This window comes from Gymnoscopelus microlampas (genome assembly GCF_963454915.1).
Source record: "Gymnoscopelus microlampas genome assembly, chromosome: 2".
Taxonomy (NCBI): Eukaryota; Metazoa; Chordata; class Actinopteri; order Myctophiformes; family Myctophidae; genus Gymnoscopelus; species Gymnoscopelus microlampas.
The window spans coordinates 37431304-37449282 of record NC_139939.1 but is presented as its reverse complement, the minus strand read 5'-3'; the positions used below and the strand labels follow the sequence as shown (position 1 = coordinate 37449282).

The 17979-nt window shown below is 42.5% G+C and overlaps 2 protein-coding genes across 2 annotated transcripts in view; one reads left to right on the top strand and one right to left on the bottom strand.

The window, feature by feature from the left end:
- lef1 (lymphoid enhancer-binding factor 1) overlaps nt 1-9393 on the top strand; it is a 63258-nt gene extending 53865 nt beyond the window's left edge. The window contains exon 11 of the mRNA XM_084073353.1: nt 7673-9393. The gene's annotated coding sequence lies outside the window, so the exon portion shown is untranslated. The remainder of the gene's footprint in view (nt 1-7672) is intronic.
- A 1034-nt stretch (nt 9394-10427) lies between these two features.
- hadh (hydroxyacyl-CoA dehydrogenase) lies at nt 10428-16113 on the bottom strand. The gene is made up of 8 exons (XM_084042350.1): nt 15932-16113; nt 15076-15204; nt 13832-13989; nt 12818-12944; nt 12349-12438; nt 12185-12257; nt 11786-11902; nt 10428-10908 (listed from the first exon to the last, which is right to left on the bottom strand). The coding sequence occupies exons 1-8, from the start codon at nt 16049-16051 to the stop codon at nt 10790-10792; spliced, it is 933 nt and encodes a 310-aa protein (XP_083898476.1). The 5' UTR covers nt 16052-16113; the 3' UTR covers nt 10428-10789.
- Between the last annotated feature and the right edge of the window lie 1866 nt (nt 16114-17979).

Genomic DNA, 17979 nt, shown 5'->3' with positions numbered 1-17979 from the left:
GGGTTGGTTGAATCGCGGGGGCCTATTGTTGCTGCGGTCTGGCCTGGACCAGCTGCAGAAACAGCATTATGAGGGTCCAGTCTTCCTCTGTCTCTATCTCTGCCTGTCTGTCTGTCTGTCTTCTTTCTGTCTCTCAGCTCAGACACCCCTCCTCCCCTCCACCTCCTGGTTATCCTTTATGTGCCCTTTAGCGTCGTTCACCATTTTGGTGTGTGTTCGTGTATTTTGGTGGGTATGTGATCTTAAAATCACTCACCCTACAGCCTCACTCCAACCCTGCTATACACACACACACACACACACACACACACACACACACACACACACACACACACACACACACACACACACACACACACACACACACACACACACACACACACACTAGTCTAGGATGCTTATCTGTGTTTCAAAGGCCCCCAGGTAGCACAGAAGGGGCAGGCAGTACGGAGACAGGAAGAGGGTCTAGCGAGGAAGAGGGCAGCCATGTTTGTTATTTATTACCGTCCAAATCCTGTCCTGCGATGTAGCCGGGAGTTGGTTTCCTGTCAGTAAATCTGGAGACAAACCTCCAACTGTTTTGCCCCCCCTCCACACATTTCACATTTTAAGCATTGCTAGCTGAAGCTCCCGTCCAGAGCACCGTGCTTTACAGTGTGTGAACAGGTTGCAGGTTCAGTATGTTGCTCAAGGAAACGTCGTCCGGGCATACAGTACAAGTGCTGGATGGACTGCCTGCCCTGGCACAGGCCGCAGTGGGAATCAAACCAGAAACCAGCCCAGGTTTTTTCCCTCTCTTCACCTGCCTCTCTTTCACACTCCATCTGTCCATTCCTCTCTTCTCTTTGCCTTCCATATCTCACATTCTGCATTCTTCTACTCTCCTGTCTTCCTCCTCTCTTCTTCTCCATTCCTTCTCCCCATTCCTCTCTCTTTCCTCTTCCTGACCCCCATACCCCCCCCCCCCCCACACACACACACACACACACACACACACACTATCCCACTCTTTACCTTCTTGCCTGCACCTCCTCCTCTCCTCCTCCTCTCTCTCCTTCCATCCTGCTGGTGAGTCGTCGTGTCGGCAGAGTCTCTTTGAAGCAGGGAGGCAGTCATTGTGCGGCTTCTTTGAACACCCCCCTCCCTCCCTCCACACACACACACACACACACACACACACACACACACACACACACACACACACACACACACACACACACACACACACACACACACACACACACCACCCCCTGGCCTGTAGCAGCGCTGCTCTGTGCAGGGGCGTGCTGGGGCAGCAGTGCGTTGGCCAGACTGCAGCTGGCTTCTTGTGGCCCCCCACTGACAAGGCCTCAGATGTGGGCAGAGCCCCCCGCCTCCAAACCCCTCCTTCTAACCACCCACCTCCATCCCCTCATTCTCCCTTATGCCTCTCTTTCTCTCTCCTTCTCTTCTCCCCCAGACTCTCCGCTATACTCGTCCTATGCTGGTCCCCCCCCCCCCCCCCCCGCCACATGCCTGAGGTTTGCCTTCCCCTTCTCCCCCTTTCGACACAAGGCTCAAACATTTTCCTGTCTCTCTCTGTGCTTGATACCCACCAGACACACTGCCACCCTCCAGTCAGACAAGCAGCTCCTTCAAAAGTCCTTATTTAACTCTGAGAGCAAACATTAAATCAATTAGTCAAATAAAATTAAGTTCAATTTAGTTGAATTAATTTAATCAACATTGGCTATGTTTACATTGCAGAGGTTTTTTGGTAATCCGAATGAACTCTTTCCGACTGAAGATCTGTTTATAAATGATGTGCCCCAAACTGAACATGCAAGGAAGGCAGCAGCATGTAGGATCAAGTGACCATAATAACAACAGGCTCATGCCAGTCTTCTCAAGTGTAACCTCATTCCTCTGCTATGTTATTAACACTTCTTTAACTGGCAGATTCTGAAAAAGAAGATGAGAAGAAGAGTCATTACTGTCCTTCAGTAATTATAGCCTCATGCAAATGAACATGCGTAGCAATATTGAAAGCAGATCGGATTCAATGGTAATAGATTTTTTTTCACCTCTGGACAGTTTTAAGGCCGTCCACACACCAATGCAACTCCTTGCAACTGCGATTGGGGATAATGGTTGCAAGTAGTTGCATGTTGCAAGGAGTTTCAAGGAGTTGCATTGGTGTGGACTGGCCTTTAGAGAATACTATAAATGTGCAGGGGTGTTTCTAGGTATAGGTGGTAGGCAAGGTGGTAGGTGGTAATCAAAAGTGTACCAATCAAAAGTTCAAAGTAATCAAAGGGCAATTTAGAAAGAGCAAAGATGAGGAAGAGAGGAGACAAGTACTGTATAGGTGTGGTTTTATGGACATTTTTAAAAGCATCTGTCTGGTTTTCCTGATTACTTTGAAAAGTTCAAAGCCATTAGGGGCACTTGAGGAAAGATGGTAGAAAGATGACAAAATGTACAGAGGTGGCATTCGAGATAATAATACTAATTTACAGGGTTACAAGTGTTCCTTCTATGCCATCCCTCTCAGCTTCCCTACCATCTCATAAAAAAATGTTTGTGATATTTTCAGATACATTTAAATATTATCTGTCAGGCCGAAGGCGTAGCCGAGACTATGTTTTGCCCCCTGTCCATCCGTGTGTCCGTCCGCCCGATCGGCATGAAACGTTTTATATTACTCTTACAGATTTTGTCCAAAAATCACACGAATCGGTACATATTTATCTCTATAGTCATGCGATCAAGACGGATCCATCCAATATTTCATATTCCATCCTGATTGTCGAATTCCGAACACTGCTGGCCCACAATAACCTCCCTGACCTGGCGGAGACTATGCTCCGAGGAGCACTTTTTCTAGTTTGTACTCACCTGATTTACCCTTATCCAGAAAGACTTTCAGGTGAGTGAGTGTGTAGCAGGCGTTCAGTGCAGGGCCTGGGATTAACCATGAGGCCACGCTGTCCCTCTGAGATCTCAGGTCGGAACATGAGAGGAAAGCAGTGATTCAGTATAGATTATCTTTATATTCAGCGATGTCAAGGTCACATTTTTACGCTCCTTCTAGTGTGCTGTTTTATTTCTTAAATTTCTCTCTCCTCAAAGCCCCCCTCTCTCTTCACTCCACTCCTCTGACTCTCTCTCTCTCTCCCAGTCTGTGTTGGAGACACCTCTCTCTCCACTTGGCTTATTTTTAGACCAATTTGTCGGCTGTATTTTCCTTTTCAAATGGCACCAAAAGAACCCCCTCCTCTCTCCCTCAAGAACTTTGGCTGCATGAGGAGGGGAGGAGGAAGAGGGGAGGAAGGAGGTGTGGGTGGGGCCCAGCTGCGGGCTCTTTGATTCGGCCCCGGGAGGTGAAAGCGGGCGATTGAGACGTGAAGGACCATGCCAGTTATCTTAACCTCCCACACTTCAAAAGACCCCGTCGCTCTGCTCTCTCCCTTTTTTCCTTCCCCTGTCTCCCTCTCCGTCGATCGTAGCCAAGGAGGGAGGGAGAGAATGAAGGACGGAGAGAGAGAGAGAGAGAGAGAGAGAGAGAGAGGGAGAGGGACGGAGGAAGAGCGCCAGGAGTTGAACCTCCTCTGGACCTCTGGAACAGAGGAGCGTTTCATTTCCTGCAACAAAAAAAAAGAAAAGAAAAAACAGCCCAGCCGGCATTCCTCAGCACTAATGTAGGGCTGCGGATAGGGGAGAGAAGGACTAATGTAGGGCTGTGGAGAGGGGAGAGAAGGGGTCAACTTGCTCCTGAATCCCTGTGTTTGTGTGTCGGGTGGACCTTGTGAAGCCCTGGCCGGGTGCCCCCCCTTCTACCACCAGCAACACAACCATCACCTCCCAGCACACACCCCTGTGCACACCCTGTGTGTGTGTGTGTGTGTGTGTGTGTGTGTGTGTGTGTGTGTGTGTGTGTGTGTGTGTGTGTGTGTGTGTGTGTGTGTGTGTGTGTGTGTGTGTGCGTGTGCGTGTGCGTGATTTTCGAGATTTTTTAAACACAATTATTTTCCAAACAAATGACCGAAATATTTACAATACTGTGTTTTCTCTTATCCTCTTTTCTATACAGTAGCAAATGATTGAAAACTCTTTTATCAATTCTCTTACAAAGATCCTGTATTTTCTTCTCTTTTTTTACGCGGCCTCTGCTGTTTGCATCGCGCTAAATTTGTTATTAAATCGATTTAAATTGTCCCCAGTTTGAATCGATTTTAATCGATTTACGATAAATCGTTATATATAAATATATTTTATATTTCCTAAAGTCTAAATATAATATAAAATCTGCACCCCGGTCAGGAAGGGCCCAGTCTTTTCATGTGTGCAGCTCTAGTGGTGCAGGCTGCTTTGAGATCCTAGGATGAAAAGAAGGGATGGGGTGGAGGTAAATAAAAGCGACAGGGGCTCCCTTTTCGCTCTCTCTCTCTCTCTCCCTTACCTCCCTCACTCACTCACTCACTCAGCACTGGACCGGGGTCAGCTCTCTCTGGGAAAGGTGGCCGTTGCTCCCTTTTATCCACATGTGGTAAAGCTGTCTGGATGGTGGTATGTGCGTGTGTGTCTGTGTTTTGGTGAGTATGTGCACACACAGTTGACTGTGTGTATGGCTGCTTGTGTACATCTTGGAGCGTGCACTTGTGCACATACAATAGCAACATATAGTTTGTGTGTGTACATAGGTATGTAGGTGCAGGACAAGAGTTCAACTGTCTGGCTTTCACCACTGGGGAACTAAAGGACTAATACCACTAACCTCACTTTCTCTTCCTTGCTCTCCCCCCTCAATATGTACATGTTTTTTTGTCCTGGAGTGCATCTGTCCACTTCTGTCTCTCTGCTTCCATCACTATTTTGGTTATTACAAACCATCTCCCTGTTAGTTTAACCCATTAAGACCTGAGGTTGATTCTACAAAATGTCTTCTAAATCCTAACAGTTTTCTGAAAAACGTGTGTTGCTACAGTGGTTCTCAACCTTTTTAAAGTCAAGGACCCCCAATATTATATGTATTTGGCCGCCGACCCCCCATCTCAAAATATTTAGTTGCAGGGACCCCCAGAAGCAAAGATTTGAGTTAAAAAATTATAGCTTTATTTTTTGCTTTATTTGTTCCATTATTTTTCAAAAATAGCAGATCTACAAGCTCATAGTGCGGCACAAAGTGTTTGCTATGAGCTTGTATATCTATATTTTTTAATAGCCAATATATATATATAGCTAAAATAGATCAAATCAAAAATGACACGGATGCTTTCACGGATTGAATGGGTTAAAGAGCTACTTTTCTTTTTCACATTTCAGTTCAGGTATTCACAGGCTATAATAAAAGTTCTCATTTACTAACATATGTATACTATATTTCCATCTGTATGTTGGCTGTATGTATTGGTGACCAACCATTTGTTACTTTGTGTTGTACTATACTTCTGTTCATTTGAAAGAAAGAAAAAGTAGTTAATGTATAAAGAAAGTTCTCATTTATCCCCATGTGCAGTAAATCTGCTTTAGTGTAACAGATGGACTCTCCAACTCGCTCGCCCCACTTCCGTAGTCATTGTCTTAATGTGTTTGTTTAATGTCTTGCATGCTTCCTGTGCACTCTGCCTATTGTAATCACACGTTTTGATGCCTTCTTGCATATCAGATATGTATGCATTGAAAGGAGTATACATAACACCCAAGATGCTCGCTTGCGTCAAACCATTTGCTTTGCAGATTGCACTTTTGAATGTTGGGAGTCAATGAGACCGTCTCATATAGATACAAGACCATTACAATAAAGAAACCTCCCATCCAAGCTTTTATTATTTATCTTTTTTTAAGATTTATTGTTGCCATTTTATGCTTCATTTCAGATAGACCGTGAACAGAGACTCAGGGAGAGAGAGGGGAGATATTATGCAGTTAAGTGCCGTGGGTTGGAATCGAACTGGGGTCATCTGTGAGAAGGATTTATTTATGCTAGGTGCTTGTACTCTGTCAGTGCCCAGTGCCCACCATGCTAGCTTTAGATACTAGATAGTGTGCAGGGTTCCTCACTCTTATAACGCGATTCTGGCAAATGAAATTACACAAGTTAATACATCTTTTGCGACAGTAACTTTGAACTGTGTTTCATCTATATGGCTTCAGCTAATACTGTGGTGGTGTAACCAGCCCAGGTCAGCCCAGTACAGTTCAGCTCTATTCACTTTGCTTTGGCCCGTGCCTGTGTTAAGAAAAAAGAAAAGAAAAAAGACTCAGGGCAAGGAGGTTATTTTTTCCACCGAGTTTCCCATCGCCCACCCGCAGTGGAAGCCCTGAATGTCAAACCAGAAGCTATGGGATGACTGCCTTAAAAGAGGAAGAGAGGGAGAGAGACAGACGAGAGAGATGAGAGAGAGCAAGTATGTAGGGGTGGAGACGCAGATGTGTGTGTGTGTGGGGGGGGGGGGGGGTATGCAGAAAGAGGGAGACCAGAAAGGGAGAGAGGGAAAGCACGAATAAAGAGAAAAACGGGGGGAGAATAAGACGTATGACTCAGAGAGATGGGGGGGGGGGGGGGCATAGGGGAGCGTAGCCACTGCCAGCTGGGTCACAGCAAACCCTACGTTAAAGGACATCAAAGGCGGGCCAGCCCACATCCTGTCACTAACCCTATAACCCTCTGTACTGTAGAGGGCCTGTTCCTACAGCCAGCCAGCCAGCCCACCAACACCACCACCACCGCAAGTCTCCTTCAGCAGACCACCCCACCCATAGAGCACAGATCCATTCTATGACCTGAAAAACTCTCCAGAAAATAGTACAGTGGATTGATCGCACAGATCATAATTTATTTTTCGCCAGTATGCTATTTTTAGCTTTTGTCTTTTTTTAAGTGTGCAAGTTTTGTATTTCTTTTACAAAACCCGCACAAAAAACACAGTAGCCTTACAAAGACCAGAACAGTGGAGCAGTACAGTAGTAGAGTGGTCTCCCAAAATGTTTCTTTTCGGTTTTATCAGTACGACTATTTACAGGTCGTATTGCTTCTGGAGTCTTATACTGTACATCAAGCTGACAATTCAAAAAGAAATAGCACTGACAGCACAGGTCAGTGGTATGACACTTAAACAGCAGCACAATTAAGACCTCCATTCAATGAGTTCAATCATTTCCTTTGCACAGAAATTGACCACAGAGTCATTTTAGGATGCGTCTCTGGTTTGGGTTGATGTCACCAGTGTCTTGGGGGGTGTGTGTGTGTGTGTGTGTGTGCGCGCGCGTGTGAACACACTGACTTTGCTTTTGCACCAGAGTAATCAACACACTGTTGCTCTGCACTGAGAGTTGTGTAAGACTGAACTGTCTTTGTTTTAGTTTTTCTCTTTTCCTTTCATGCAACAGAAAGGGAATATTTTAGTATTTCATTCTATTCATCCAGTTCAACTGAACTGTCTGTTTTCTGTCTATCTTTTCCTTTTGTTGGATGAAAATATAATACTTAAGCATTTTTCTCCAGACTTGCACCATCGCTTTCTTTCTTCGTTTTCATGTCTCTTTCATGGGGCAAAAAAAATACAAATATATTTTTTGTATTTCATTCTAATTGAACGAAATAACTGCCTTCAAAAAACAGATTTTGTGTTTCATACCAACTGAGTGAGACTGAACTGACCTGTCGCTCTCTCTCTCTCTCTCTCTGCAGCGGGAGGCAAGCGAAACACTTTCTCCACCACGTGCAAAGCAAAGGCAGCAGCTACGGGTCCTCTGCTGGAGATGGAGGCCTGCTAAACATTATTCCATGAAGACCCTCAAAATACCCCAAACAACCCCAATCCTATGCCCTCCAGTTCTCAGAGGATACACCCGCCCCTCTAATTCCGTCCCTGCCCCTCGTCGTCTTTTGTCACCCTGGTCCCACTTCCCAGAATGCCTCACTCACTGTGTTTGACTCACCCCCCCCCCACACACACACATCCCTTTCTCATGGCACCTGCTTTAGAGACACTGAACTGAAACAAGACAATCATTGATTACTTTTTGTCAAAATGAACAGTGACGATCTTCGACCAACTGACCAAACCCACGTCAGCTCGTGGGTTGGGTCACCGCCCAACCCACTCCACCCCACCAAACTGCAAACAAGAATTTGAACCATTTGTCAGCCTCCCTGGCTGTCAGCCCCTCTCCCAACACCACCTCTTCTATCAGTTGACTTCTTTCTATTCTCGTAATCTTTTATAAACGCACTGCACTGAAAAGCGGTTTCAGTAATTTTCTGACAAAAGCGCACACAATGATAATCAACTCTTAACGTCCCTCTTCCTGCCTTCACCTCTTGAGCACTCGACCCACCCACAGCCATACCCATCCCCACTCCTCTAAGTTATTGTAAGTTATTTTGTCACCTCGGTTCCTTTTTGTTTTGTTTTTGTACAGTCCATTAGGTCGTTCTCTGCCCTACCCTCTACACCCACCATTGCCACACTTACCTTTCTCACACTCTCTCTCACTGGATTTGAGACCATGTTTTTGGGTTTCAACCCTACCAAACACCTCTTTTCAAAGACTGCACTAAGGAAGATGGAGGGATTTCATCTTGTCTAAAATCAAACGTCCACAAGACGCTTATTGTTTTTCCAATCTTGACCAGTTGGCGCAAAAAAAGGATACATTTCTTGATTTGCTTTTCTTATTTTTTGACTGAATTTAAAATTTTGAATGCTTTTTTTGTATCTTGAATTCTTGTTTGATTTCTCGGTGTATATTTTCAGTGATTGTTATTGTTTTTTTTATATTTTGTTTTTTATATATAGTGGTATATATGAAAATAAGCTTTGGACACAGGAAATCCATGTTTCTTGTCGAAGAGTCTTGCAGAAAAATTCAAAAAATTTAAAGCTTCTTTTGATAACTATTTGTAACAAATAGTGACCTCGAGTCTTGCTCACATGTAAGATAATGCTCAGTATGTGTACTTAAAAAAATCTGTCAAGATATGTCAATTTTCTTGGTATTTTTGCAGGCAACATTAGGACAAAGGCAGGAGTGGATAGCTCAGAGGCCTATATTTTATTGTTCTAAACACATGACAAAGGAAACAGATATATATATTAACCCCAGCACTTGGCAGGCTTTTCATTTTATTGCGATGGACCTTTTTGTCTTTTAACTCTGGTAGCTACTAGTGTGGTCTTTAGCCATGTCGTTTATTCCATGCAAGCATCTCTGTAACATTTTATTGGTTTTAATGCTCTATTTTTTAGTATTACTTGATGAATCCTGTTTTATTTTTAATTCATTGTTATATTTTTGGTCACTGTTGATCTTGGTATAGCACTTTGCTTCCCAAGTGGTCATATTTGAACTGTTTCGACATTGTTTTTTTGTTTTTTTAAAGAAAAATAAAAAGGCATCATTGGCTCATTTGATCGTTGGTTCTGTTTTGCAGAGATGGGGAACGCCAGCTCAAGAATGCGGTGAACTCACTGCATGATATCCTTACAGGTACCATTGTAGTTGTCATTTGTTTACATATAGTGCCGTTATTCAAAATGGGTTCCGGGTAGCATTGCCCCCCTTATTGGCAGTCTTTAAAATTACAGGGCAAGTAAAATGTATTGAATATAACATGTTTTAATCTCCAGGGGAACTTCAAAAGGCTTCAGAAAATGGACCACCAATTAAAACTCCAGCAGCACACAGTGCCCGAGGCTACGTTCATCCAGCATTACTGCAAATGATAATGAAAAGGAAACCTAAATCATCTTTGAGTCTATAAGCTTCTCAAAGGGGGAAATAATTTCATTTGAGGGGGATCTTGTTTTTTTTACTCCCCTCTTTTAGTCCCTTAAATCAAAATGATCATTTGGCCAGTAAGTAGTAGATTCTAAATTCTAAACCTACTTAATATTCCCAAGGTTAAAATTGCATTTATAGAGGTAAACATAACATCTCTAATGAAGGGGCCAACATCACAGGAATTCTATTTATAGGCCTACTTCCAAATTGGGCCTTTCAGTTACTTGCATTTCTAGTAAAACAGCACCACCCTGTGGTACAAGTTGGTACCAACAAGACTGATTAACAGTGCTTGCCAGGTACGTTTTAAGGTAAACCACATTAAGAGTCATGTCAGATACATTGGTATCATAGAAGCTCCTAATACTGGCAGGAAATATTGCTCTAAGCACTGTAAATATTAGAAATTAGAAAAATAATTTCATGTCTGCAGACTGCAGTGCCACCAAAAGGTGGATCCTACTGTACACATTTTATGAATATTTAAATCTAGCCATAACCTAGTGATCGTTGCTTTTGCAGGGTGGATTAAGCCAGCTAATGGGTAGGAAAACATAACTGCATTGATTTAGTAGGTTAAAACAATTCGATCTTAACTAATGTCCTCAACACCAGGTCTGCTATCAGCATTAAACAATTATAAGCATGAGAACAGCGTAAAGCATTTGAAAGAAAATATTTATTACTAGTCTCTTTGATACAAACCACATTTAAAGATGACATTCAAGACGGTAAAATGCACAATAGTCTAACCCGAACCATGGAAGAAATATGTTTATTTTCTTTAGAAGGCACGCAGGTTAAAGCCTAGCATAATCATACAGTAGTGTTGTCATGATGACCCAATGCTTTCTTTATCATGCTTTTGATCAGTCCTTGGCCGATAGCTTGTTTTCCTGAGTTTCAACAGGATTTCCCAATGACTCCCACTTCACCTATGTTCAGGTTGTGGTCATTTACTGGGTGAGGCTTTATAGCAGGAGGAGTCTAGCAGCGTTGTTAGAAGAGTTGCTAGTACTAGTTATTTGTACTTGTAGAAGCCTTCTCCTGTCTTTTTGCCATATTTGCCCTCTGCAACCAGCTTGTTCAGCATCTCACTGGGGGCAAAGAGTGGGTTGCCTGGGTCCATGGCACTCCAGCCTGAAAATGACATGAGGATTTAGGTTTATTTTGCTTTGAGTCTTAAAAAGTAGTATTGAAATGTGGTTAACTCTAGGTGGATTTGGGATTCCGCTTCTGATTTCAATCTAGGGCCGTCTCACTTCAAAATCATAGTAATCTGAAGGCCGATTGAGGACTTTCTACACACTGTTCTACACATCTGCAGCGCCATGGATTGGTTTGCAAGTTTGTTACAGCAGCGGTACTGCATGGATTAAAAAGGTGGGCCTAATAAAAAGACAACCCACTACAAGAACACTGACTTTACAAGACATACTGTACAAAATAGTACACTACACTAGTGCACAACATCCTATGTTGGTGTACTATTATTCCCTATGTTTATCTAGTATCCAATTGTAAAATACTTGATAAACACACACCTACAGTAGGTCCACATGTAGCAGTAACACTGAACCAACGTCTTGTTTACAATATTTACTGTTTCGTTCCATGGATGTATTACCGTTCACAAAATCTCTCAAAATCCTGTTTCTTCGTTTACAGTGGGAGCGCCACGTGTTTGGAAACACCAGCAGCGTGGCACTGAGCATTTATATTTGTGCTGGCATGTTCACGTGTGGCATTTTTATTTGCTTGAAGCTTGAGCTGAAATATTTTCAACTCTGGCATTTAGAAGCGTGGCGTTTCCAGCCGGGAAAAAAGCCTCAGTGGACACGGACCCTTAAGGTTAAGGTTAGGCATAGTTTTTGTGAGGTTAAAGTTCGGTATATAACCAGGCCCACCTGAGTGAAACACCAAAGAAAGAAGCTCTTCCACTGACTGGCAGCTGCTCGCTCAAAATAACATGGTTTAAGTCCAAATATTCAGGTCATTTTAAAAAGGTTCTGCTCACCATCCATGATGAACTTGGCCGTGTCCAGGCCTACGTAGTCCAGCAGCTCAAAAGGACCCATGGGATATCCAGCACCAAGCTTCATAGCAATGTCAATGTCTTCTTTGGATCCATGACCTGCAGGGAGACAATGGAAACAAGCTTTGGAATGCTGCAGGGGACAAGACTCTTCTATTCTAATAGATAAGATCAGATTGCAGAGAGCAATTATACTGTATTTCATTAATTCACACATACTGATTTCAGTGTCTTACTATTTTCAACCACAGCAGAGATTTTAAGTGTAATGGCACATTGGTTGAGATTCAATGCTGCTCGATTTTAAAGGGGTTTTGTGTCTATGAATAACTCATTTCACTAACATGCACATTTATGACAGTTATAAAGACCATACCGTACCTTTCTCAGTCAAGCGGATGGCCTCCATCATGTAGGGAACAAGGAGGCGATTTACAATGAATCCAGGAGTATCCTGAAAGACAGAGTGAGAAGGAGTTAAGACTATTCAAATAACCATTTGAAAGAATCACTTAAACATGTTGGAATAACCGAGACAACCATACTTTGCAGGACACAGGTGTCTTTCCAAGTGCTTTACTGAAGTTCAGGAGGGAATCAAACGTTTCTTGGCTTGTTGATGGAGTTGCGATGACCTGTGGAAGATGCAGACTTTGATGAAACAGACTCGGAAGTAAGTGAATCCGTTTTTGGCTGCAGCTGGAATCAATCATCCAACTTTTGATATTGAGTTTGGTGTCCTATACAGAGACAGACTATAATCCTCATTTTTCCTACAATATTATGATTATATTATGATTTAGAATACATATGGACATATTGTAGCTGTTTTTGTATACAATGTATCCCTTTTTGACAGAACAAGTTGTGTATGGGTAATCATAAATCCTCTAGTCATTTGAACACGACAACTCTCTTGATGTCAGAATTATCTTCTCTGTGTTATCTATACAAACTGAGCAGAGCCATCAAAAGCTGTGAAAACGCCCATATATATATATAGGCCTACAGTACCTCTACAAGCTTCATCACCGGGACAGGGTTGAAGAAGTGCAGGCCACCAAACCTGTCAAGTCTACCGGTGGCACTAGCGATGTCAGCGATGGGCAGAGATGATGTGTTACTGGCAAAGATGGTGTGACTAAAAACAGGAAAGGCACGAGCGCGCACACACACACACACACACACACACACACACACACACACACACACACACACACAGAGTAGCAGTTAATAACATCAATAGATTTCTGCCTCTTAATGCTTTCTATTTCAGTCTGCTATCTGAAGGCCACCATAGTCTCACGTGAAGATTATTTTGCACAACAGATCAGAATTGCCATTTGAAGTCCAAATGTATTCTAAAATAAATGCTTTTTTTTTTTTTTACGTAAAAGGGCTTCGAACAGAAATAGCCATGAGCTGTCCAGTTTGCACAAAAATGACAGCAGATCCAACAGAAAGGAGATGAGACAACAAGGTGATCTTCTGTTCCCATGAGCCACAGAATGACGTGAGAAGTGTCAGCCTCTAGTGATGCCTTCTCATCTTCAACACTGACTGTACTGCATTGACAATGAATAGCTAACAATATAACACATGAAATGGAAAAAATAACAGTCTAATGTCGTCTGGGGATTTCAAGTGACATTATAAAGATGTATTCACCACATTTACAGGCATATTAACAATGTAAATGAGCCAACGAGGAAAACGACACATGGGAGTCATAGGAAAAAGGCACTGTTGGGATTTAGTCCTAGCAATCCAAACAACATGGTTGCTGCTTGCTACCACTTTTAGGTGAACATCAACATTCATATGTTGCTTCCATAACATTAGGTACCACATTTATGGATCTAGCCAATGAATAGGTACATTTTGATTAAATATAACAAGCAGGGGTCTGTGTCAGGAAGGTGATCTGCGTACCACAAGCTCCCTCTATTCTTCTCCTACCATTTGTATCAGTGGCCTTACTTTTTCACAGGTGTACAAAAAAACCTCATTGCTTATTAAGAGACTTACGATGGGGCCACTTTGTCCAGCCCACCAAACAGACCCTGTTTTATTTTGAGGTTTTCTACAATGGCTTCCAGCACCAGGTCTGTACTTTGAACTGCAGATGCAGCGTCTGTTGAGATGGACACGTTCTTCATTACATTCTGGATGAACGCTGCGCCTGCCTGAAACAAACCACAGACAAAGACAAAGTGGTTCTCATTATCATGCTAGTAACCATTAGTGGGGTGTATGAAAACTATGTATCTGGCATGTTAATAAAAAAGAAAAGATATATATATATATATATATATATATATTCACGTAGAAAGGTGGTGTCATTCTCTGCCAACATTTTCCCTTTTCTCCTATGGTTTGTATTTGTTGATAAGTATTGTGTTCTTTTATTTTTGCCATGTTGAGATTAATTGAATACATATGACCACAATGGAAACAAGTCCCCTGGACTCTTTTGTGTAATCCTTCTAGCCTACAGTAAATGTCTGACTGTACCTCGTGCTGTTTACAATTCTGTCTAATAAAGTATTCAATCAATCAAAAATCGTGGTGACATGTGGTTTTCTCTATACAGTACAACAATTCCTTCCCTGGCATTAGTAAACTCTAGGATTTAACCACTGTGGAGTGTCACTGTGGGCTCGCCCTGACATGCTGCCTCCCAGAGGTAAGTGGAGCTCTCTGACCCTGGGCAGGGTGATTGAGGGGCGGTACATTCCCCGGTACCTCCTCAATCAGACTGAAATGATGACTGCTGTGTTTACTCAAGCAAGTGATGACACCTGTGTACTGATCAGCCATGTTTAAAAGTGAAGCCAACCTGCTCGGTCAGAGGCTCAAACTCCTGGGAGAGGAAAGCAGCGTCGGGCGGTAAGCTACAAACACACTCCACTGTTCTTAGATAGATGTTGTTAGCTGGGTGTATTCTAATCGGTGTTGTCTCTCCTCCTGTAGGCAACCTCCGGAGTTTCATACTAGCAGGGGAAAAAGGACTCTGTTTCAAACGCCCCCATTGGGGATGAAGATTTAAGTTTGTTTTGCATTAACCCCTCCCCCCCGGCTTTGTTGAATTCCGGAAAATAAAAGACTTGTTTTTTGAAATTCAAGCCTCTCTGCCTCTTGGTGTTGGTCAGTGCTCACACCACTTTGAACATAGAGGGAAAATCGGAACATTCTTTCTTATTAAGAAAGGAAGAAGAAAAAACAGCTTTACATTTCTCAATAAGGCAGTGTTGATTGACCATAATACTGACCTCTGGCTTATCAGCAAACTTCTTCTTCACCACTCTCTTCAGACTTCCCTCGATTCCTGCCACAGATTTCTTCAGGATGTCTTCAACCTGGTCAACCAGCGTCACAGTGTGGCCAGTGGCTGCAGCAACCTGTCAAAAAACACATTGACAGCGATGAAGGCTAATTAACAATCCACCGCTTTTGCCTTCATTTGTCAAATTGGAAAGCTCGAATTTCAAATAATTCCGATATTTTTTTAAAAGCATAGATTCGGAACCTGTGTGCACTGTATTAGCCCGTATTTGTCAATAGATATGCGTTTTAATCCCATCTGTGTCGGATTCTGTCGGAATGTTCCCTGTATTCCTCAATGGGCGGTAGTGACGGGGCGCATCCGGTGAAAGCCAGTATTACACTCAATGTAAACAGGAAGTAAACGAGGGGGACAAACTGGCGTTCAGGCACAGACGGGATTAAAACACATATTTATTGAAAGATACGGACTAATCCATTGCACAAAGACTCCGAATGCCGAGTTAACATTTGTGGCAACCGGGTAAGCACCTTATATTTTGCATTTGTATATGTTCGGAGAAATACAGGACTGATTGGTGAAAGTCCAGGACACCCTGGGGGGTGCAGCCCAAGACTATCATAGATATGCAAATGCCAAAACAATAAAATACATCTATGATAGTCTTGATCCAAGGCTATCATGTGTCTTAAGTTATATACTTTGCGTTACAATCTTGCCTTCACTGGTTTTAGAAGGTGTTGCTAAACTTGCAGTTCAAGGCTTCGCAAGTAGCTGCTAATGTTTAGCTAGTTAATGTTAGCACGAATAACCAGCCCACACTGGTGGTAAACATTCATTACCTGAGCAATTCCCGCACCCATTTGTCCACCTCCAATAATAGTAATGTTCTTTATGACCACATTTCTGACGGCTGAAGAGGAGAACCCTCTGGAGATCATATGGTGAGTAACAAATGCCATGATTTAAAGAATCAATGTGTGGCCGTGTAACTGACAGTGTATACTGTGTAGCTGCGGCACTGTCTGCAGCTGCTGGTGCAACTAGTGTAATGTATCCCATTGCCTGGGGGGACGGCCGGTCACCATTGTTGCCAGATATTGCGCGAAGAATAAGCCCAAGAGAAGCGACTAACACGTGAGCACTTTAAACTTTCATCGGCTATTTGAAATTAGACAAAATCTTGGGGGGGAAATGGAACTATTTTAACAACACCAATCTGATGTTTTCAGATGGGGATACGCAGAAATATTCATTTGGGAGTCCATGAAATGAAAATGTTTGAGAACCACATTTTAGGAAACAAGGCCAAATAAGCAACCATCCCTACACTTGACTTTTGAAACAAGGCCAAAAAAACGCAACCCGCAACTACCAACAATATTTACCAGCAACTTTACAGGAAAACGAGCCCAAAGTCGCTTATAATAAGTGGATCTGGCAACACTGCCGGTCACGCTGTGATAGGCCAGTTGTCAAACTCTGTTTGTAAACATAGGAGCTAATTTGAGTTTTATTGAATTCATTGTAATTATAAAGATGACCATACTGAGATCTGGCAGAGAGATGACTATTTAACGAATAATGCCTACCTCCACTTTCAAGTAATTATGAAACAAAAAGGCTGGTAAACGAGGCTATGACCTCCTCCACTGACTCAATTTAGGAGGCCTAGATTATTATTACATAATGGTGATGTAATGGTCGATTGTGTTTTGGGTGTTAGTAATAATTCAGTAAACTGAATTTGTATTACTATTATCAAATTATAAATGTTATATTGCCTGTTTTGTATGAATCATTTACCAATTAAGAGAGGTTGCCTGGCAACTAACTAGCCACTAAACTCGACATCCCCTCCGAGCAATGGGATCTAGCCTACAAGAAGGTCAGCGTTCACAAACCATGATCATGCAGGAGACAATTCTATGACCCCTGACACACTTTTTTTTGCACTGTAGGTGAAAGGTTTTAAGGGACAACGGGTATATTTTGTAGTCAAGTAACAGTACTGTTCACTTCAACGTAACTCAAATCAGAGTATTTGTCTACCTTTTCAGGCCGTGACCCCCTCAAAAAAACATATTTGAACTGGGGACCCCCCACCCTGATAAGCACTTGGAATGAAGGAATTGAGGCATTCAGTTTTGTTTGACTCGGTTCCACAGATAAATATTGTGAAAATAGCTATCTAAATAGATCTACAAGCCCACAACGCCTCGCGAGTCGCTTGTAGATAGGCTTCACAAATGTTGCCTCTTTCTTATATTATTTGACAATTTGGCCAATGTTTGACCAGTTTTTTTAGTATAGTTTGTTTATTACTTTTGATGCAGAAATTGACTTTTTCTTTTTGAAGTATTAAAAATCTTGTGTAAAAAAATCCTTCCCCTACACAAGTTAAATTAACATTCAGGTCTCAGAATTGCTGTCCACACACACACACACACACACACACACACACACACACACACACACACACACACACACACACACACACACACACACACACACACACACACACACACACACACAGAATAAAATAGCAACACATATGAAGCTGGCCTGTTTTATTGGCAGCCTGACAATAACCTAATCTGACCATAAATAAATATTTAAGTGAGACTTGAAATGATAGCTACAGTTGATTAATCACAGTCAACATCCTTAATTCCATTTTTAAATCCATTCGGAAATGAATATTATGTTCTGTCAGTAAAATCAGTAAAATGATTGAATACGACAAAAAATAACACCTGTGTGAAGGTAGCGGCGCCTTCGATACATTTTGTCATCAATAAGTGTTTATGTGTTTATAGCCACGTGTCACGTGAAGCTTGACCAATCACTTTGTTGACGTGTCTGACCAATCAGAACGTTGACGCAAAAG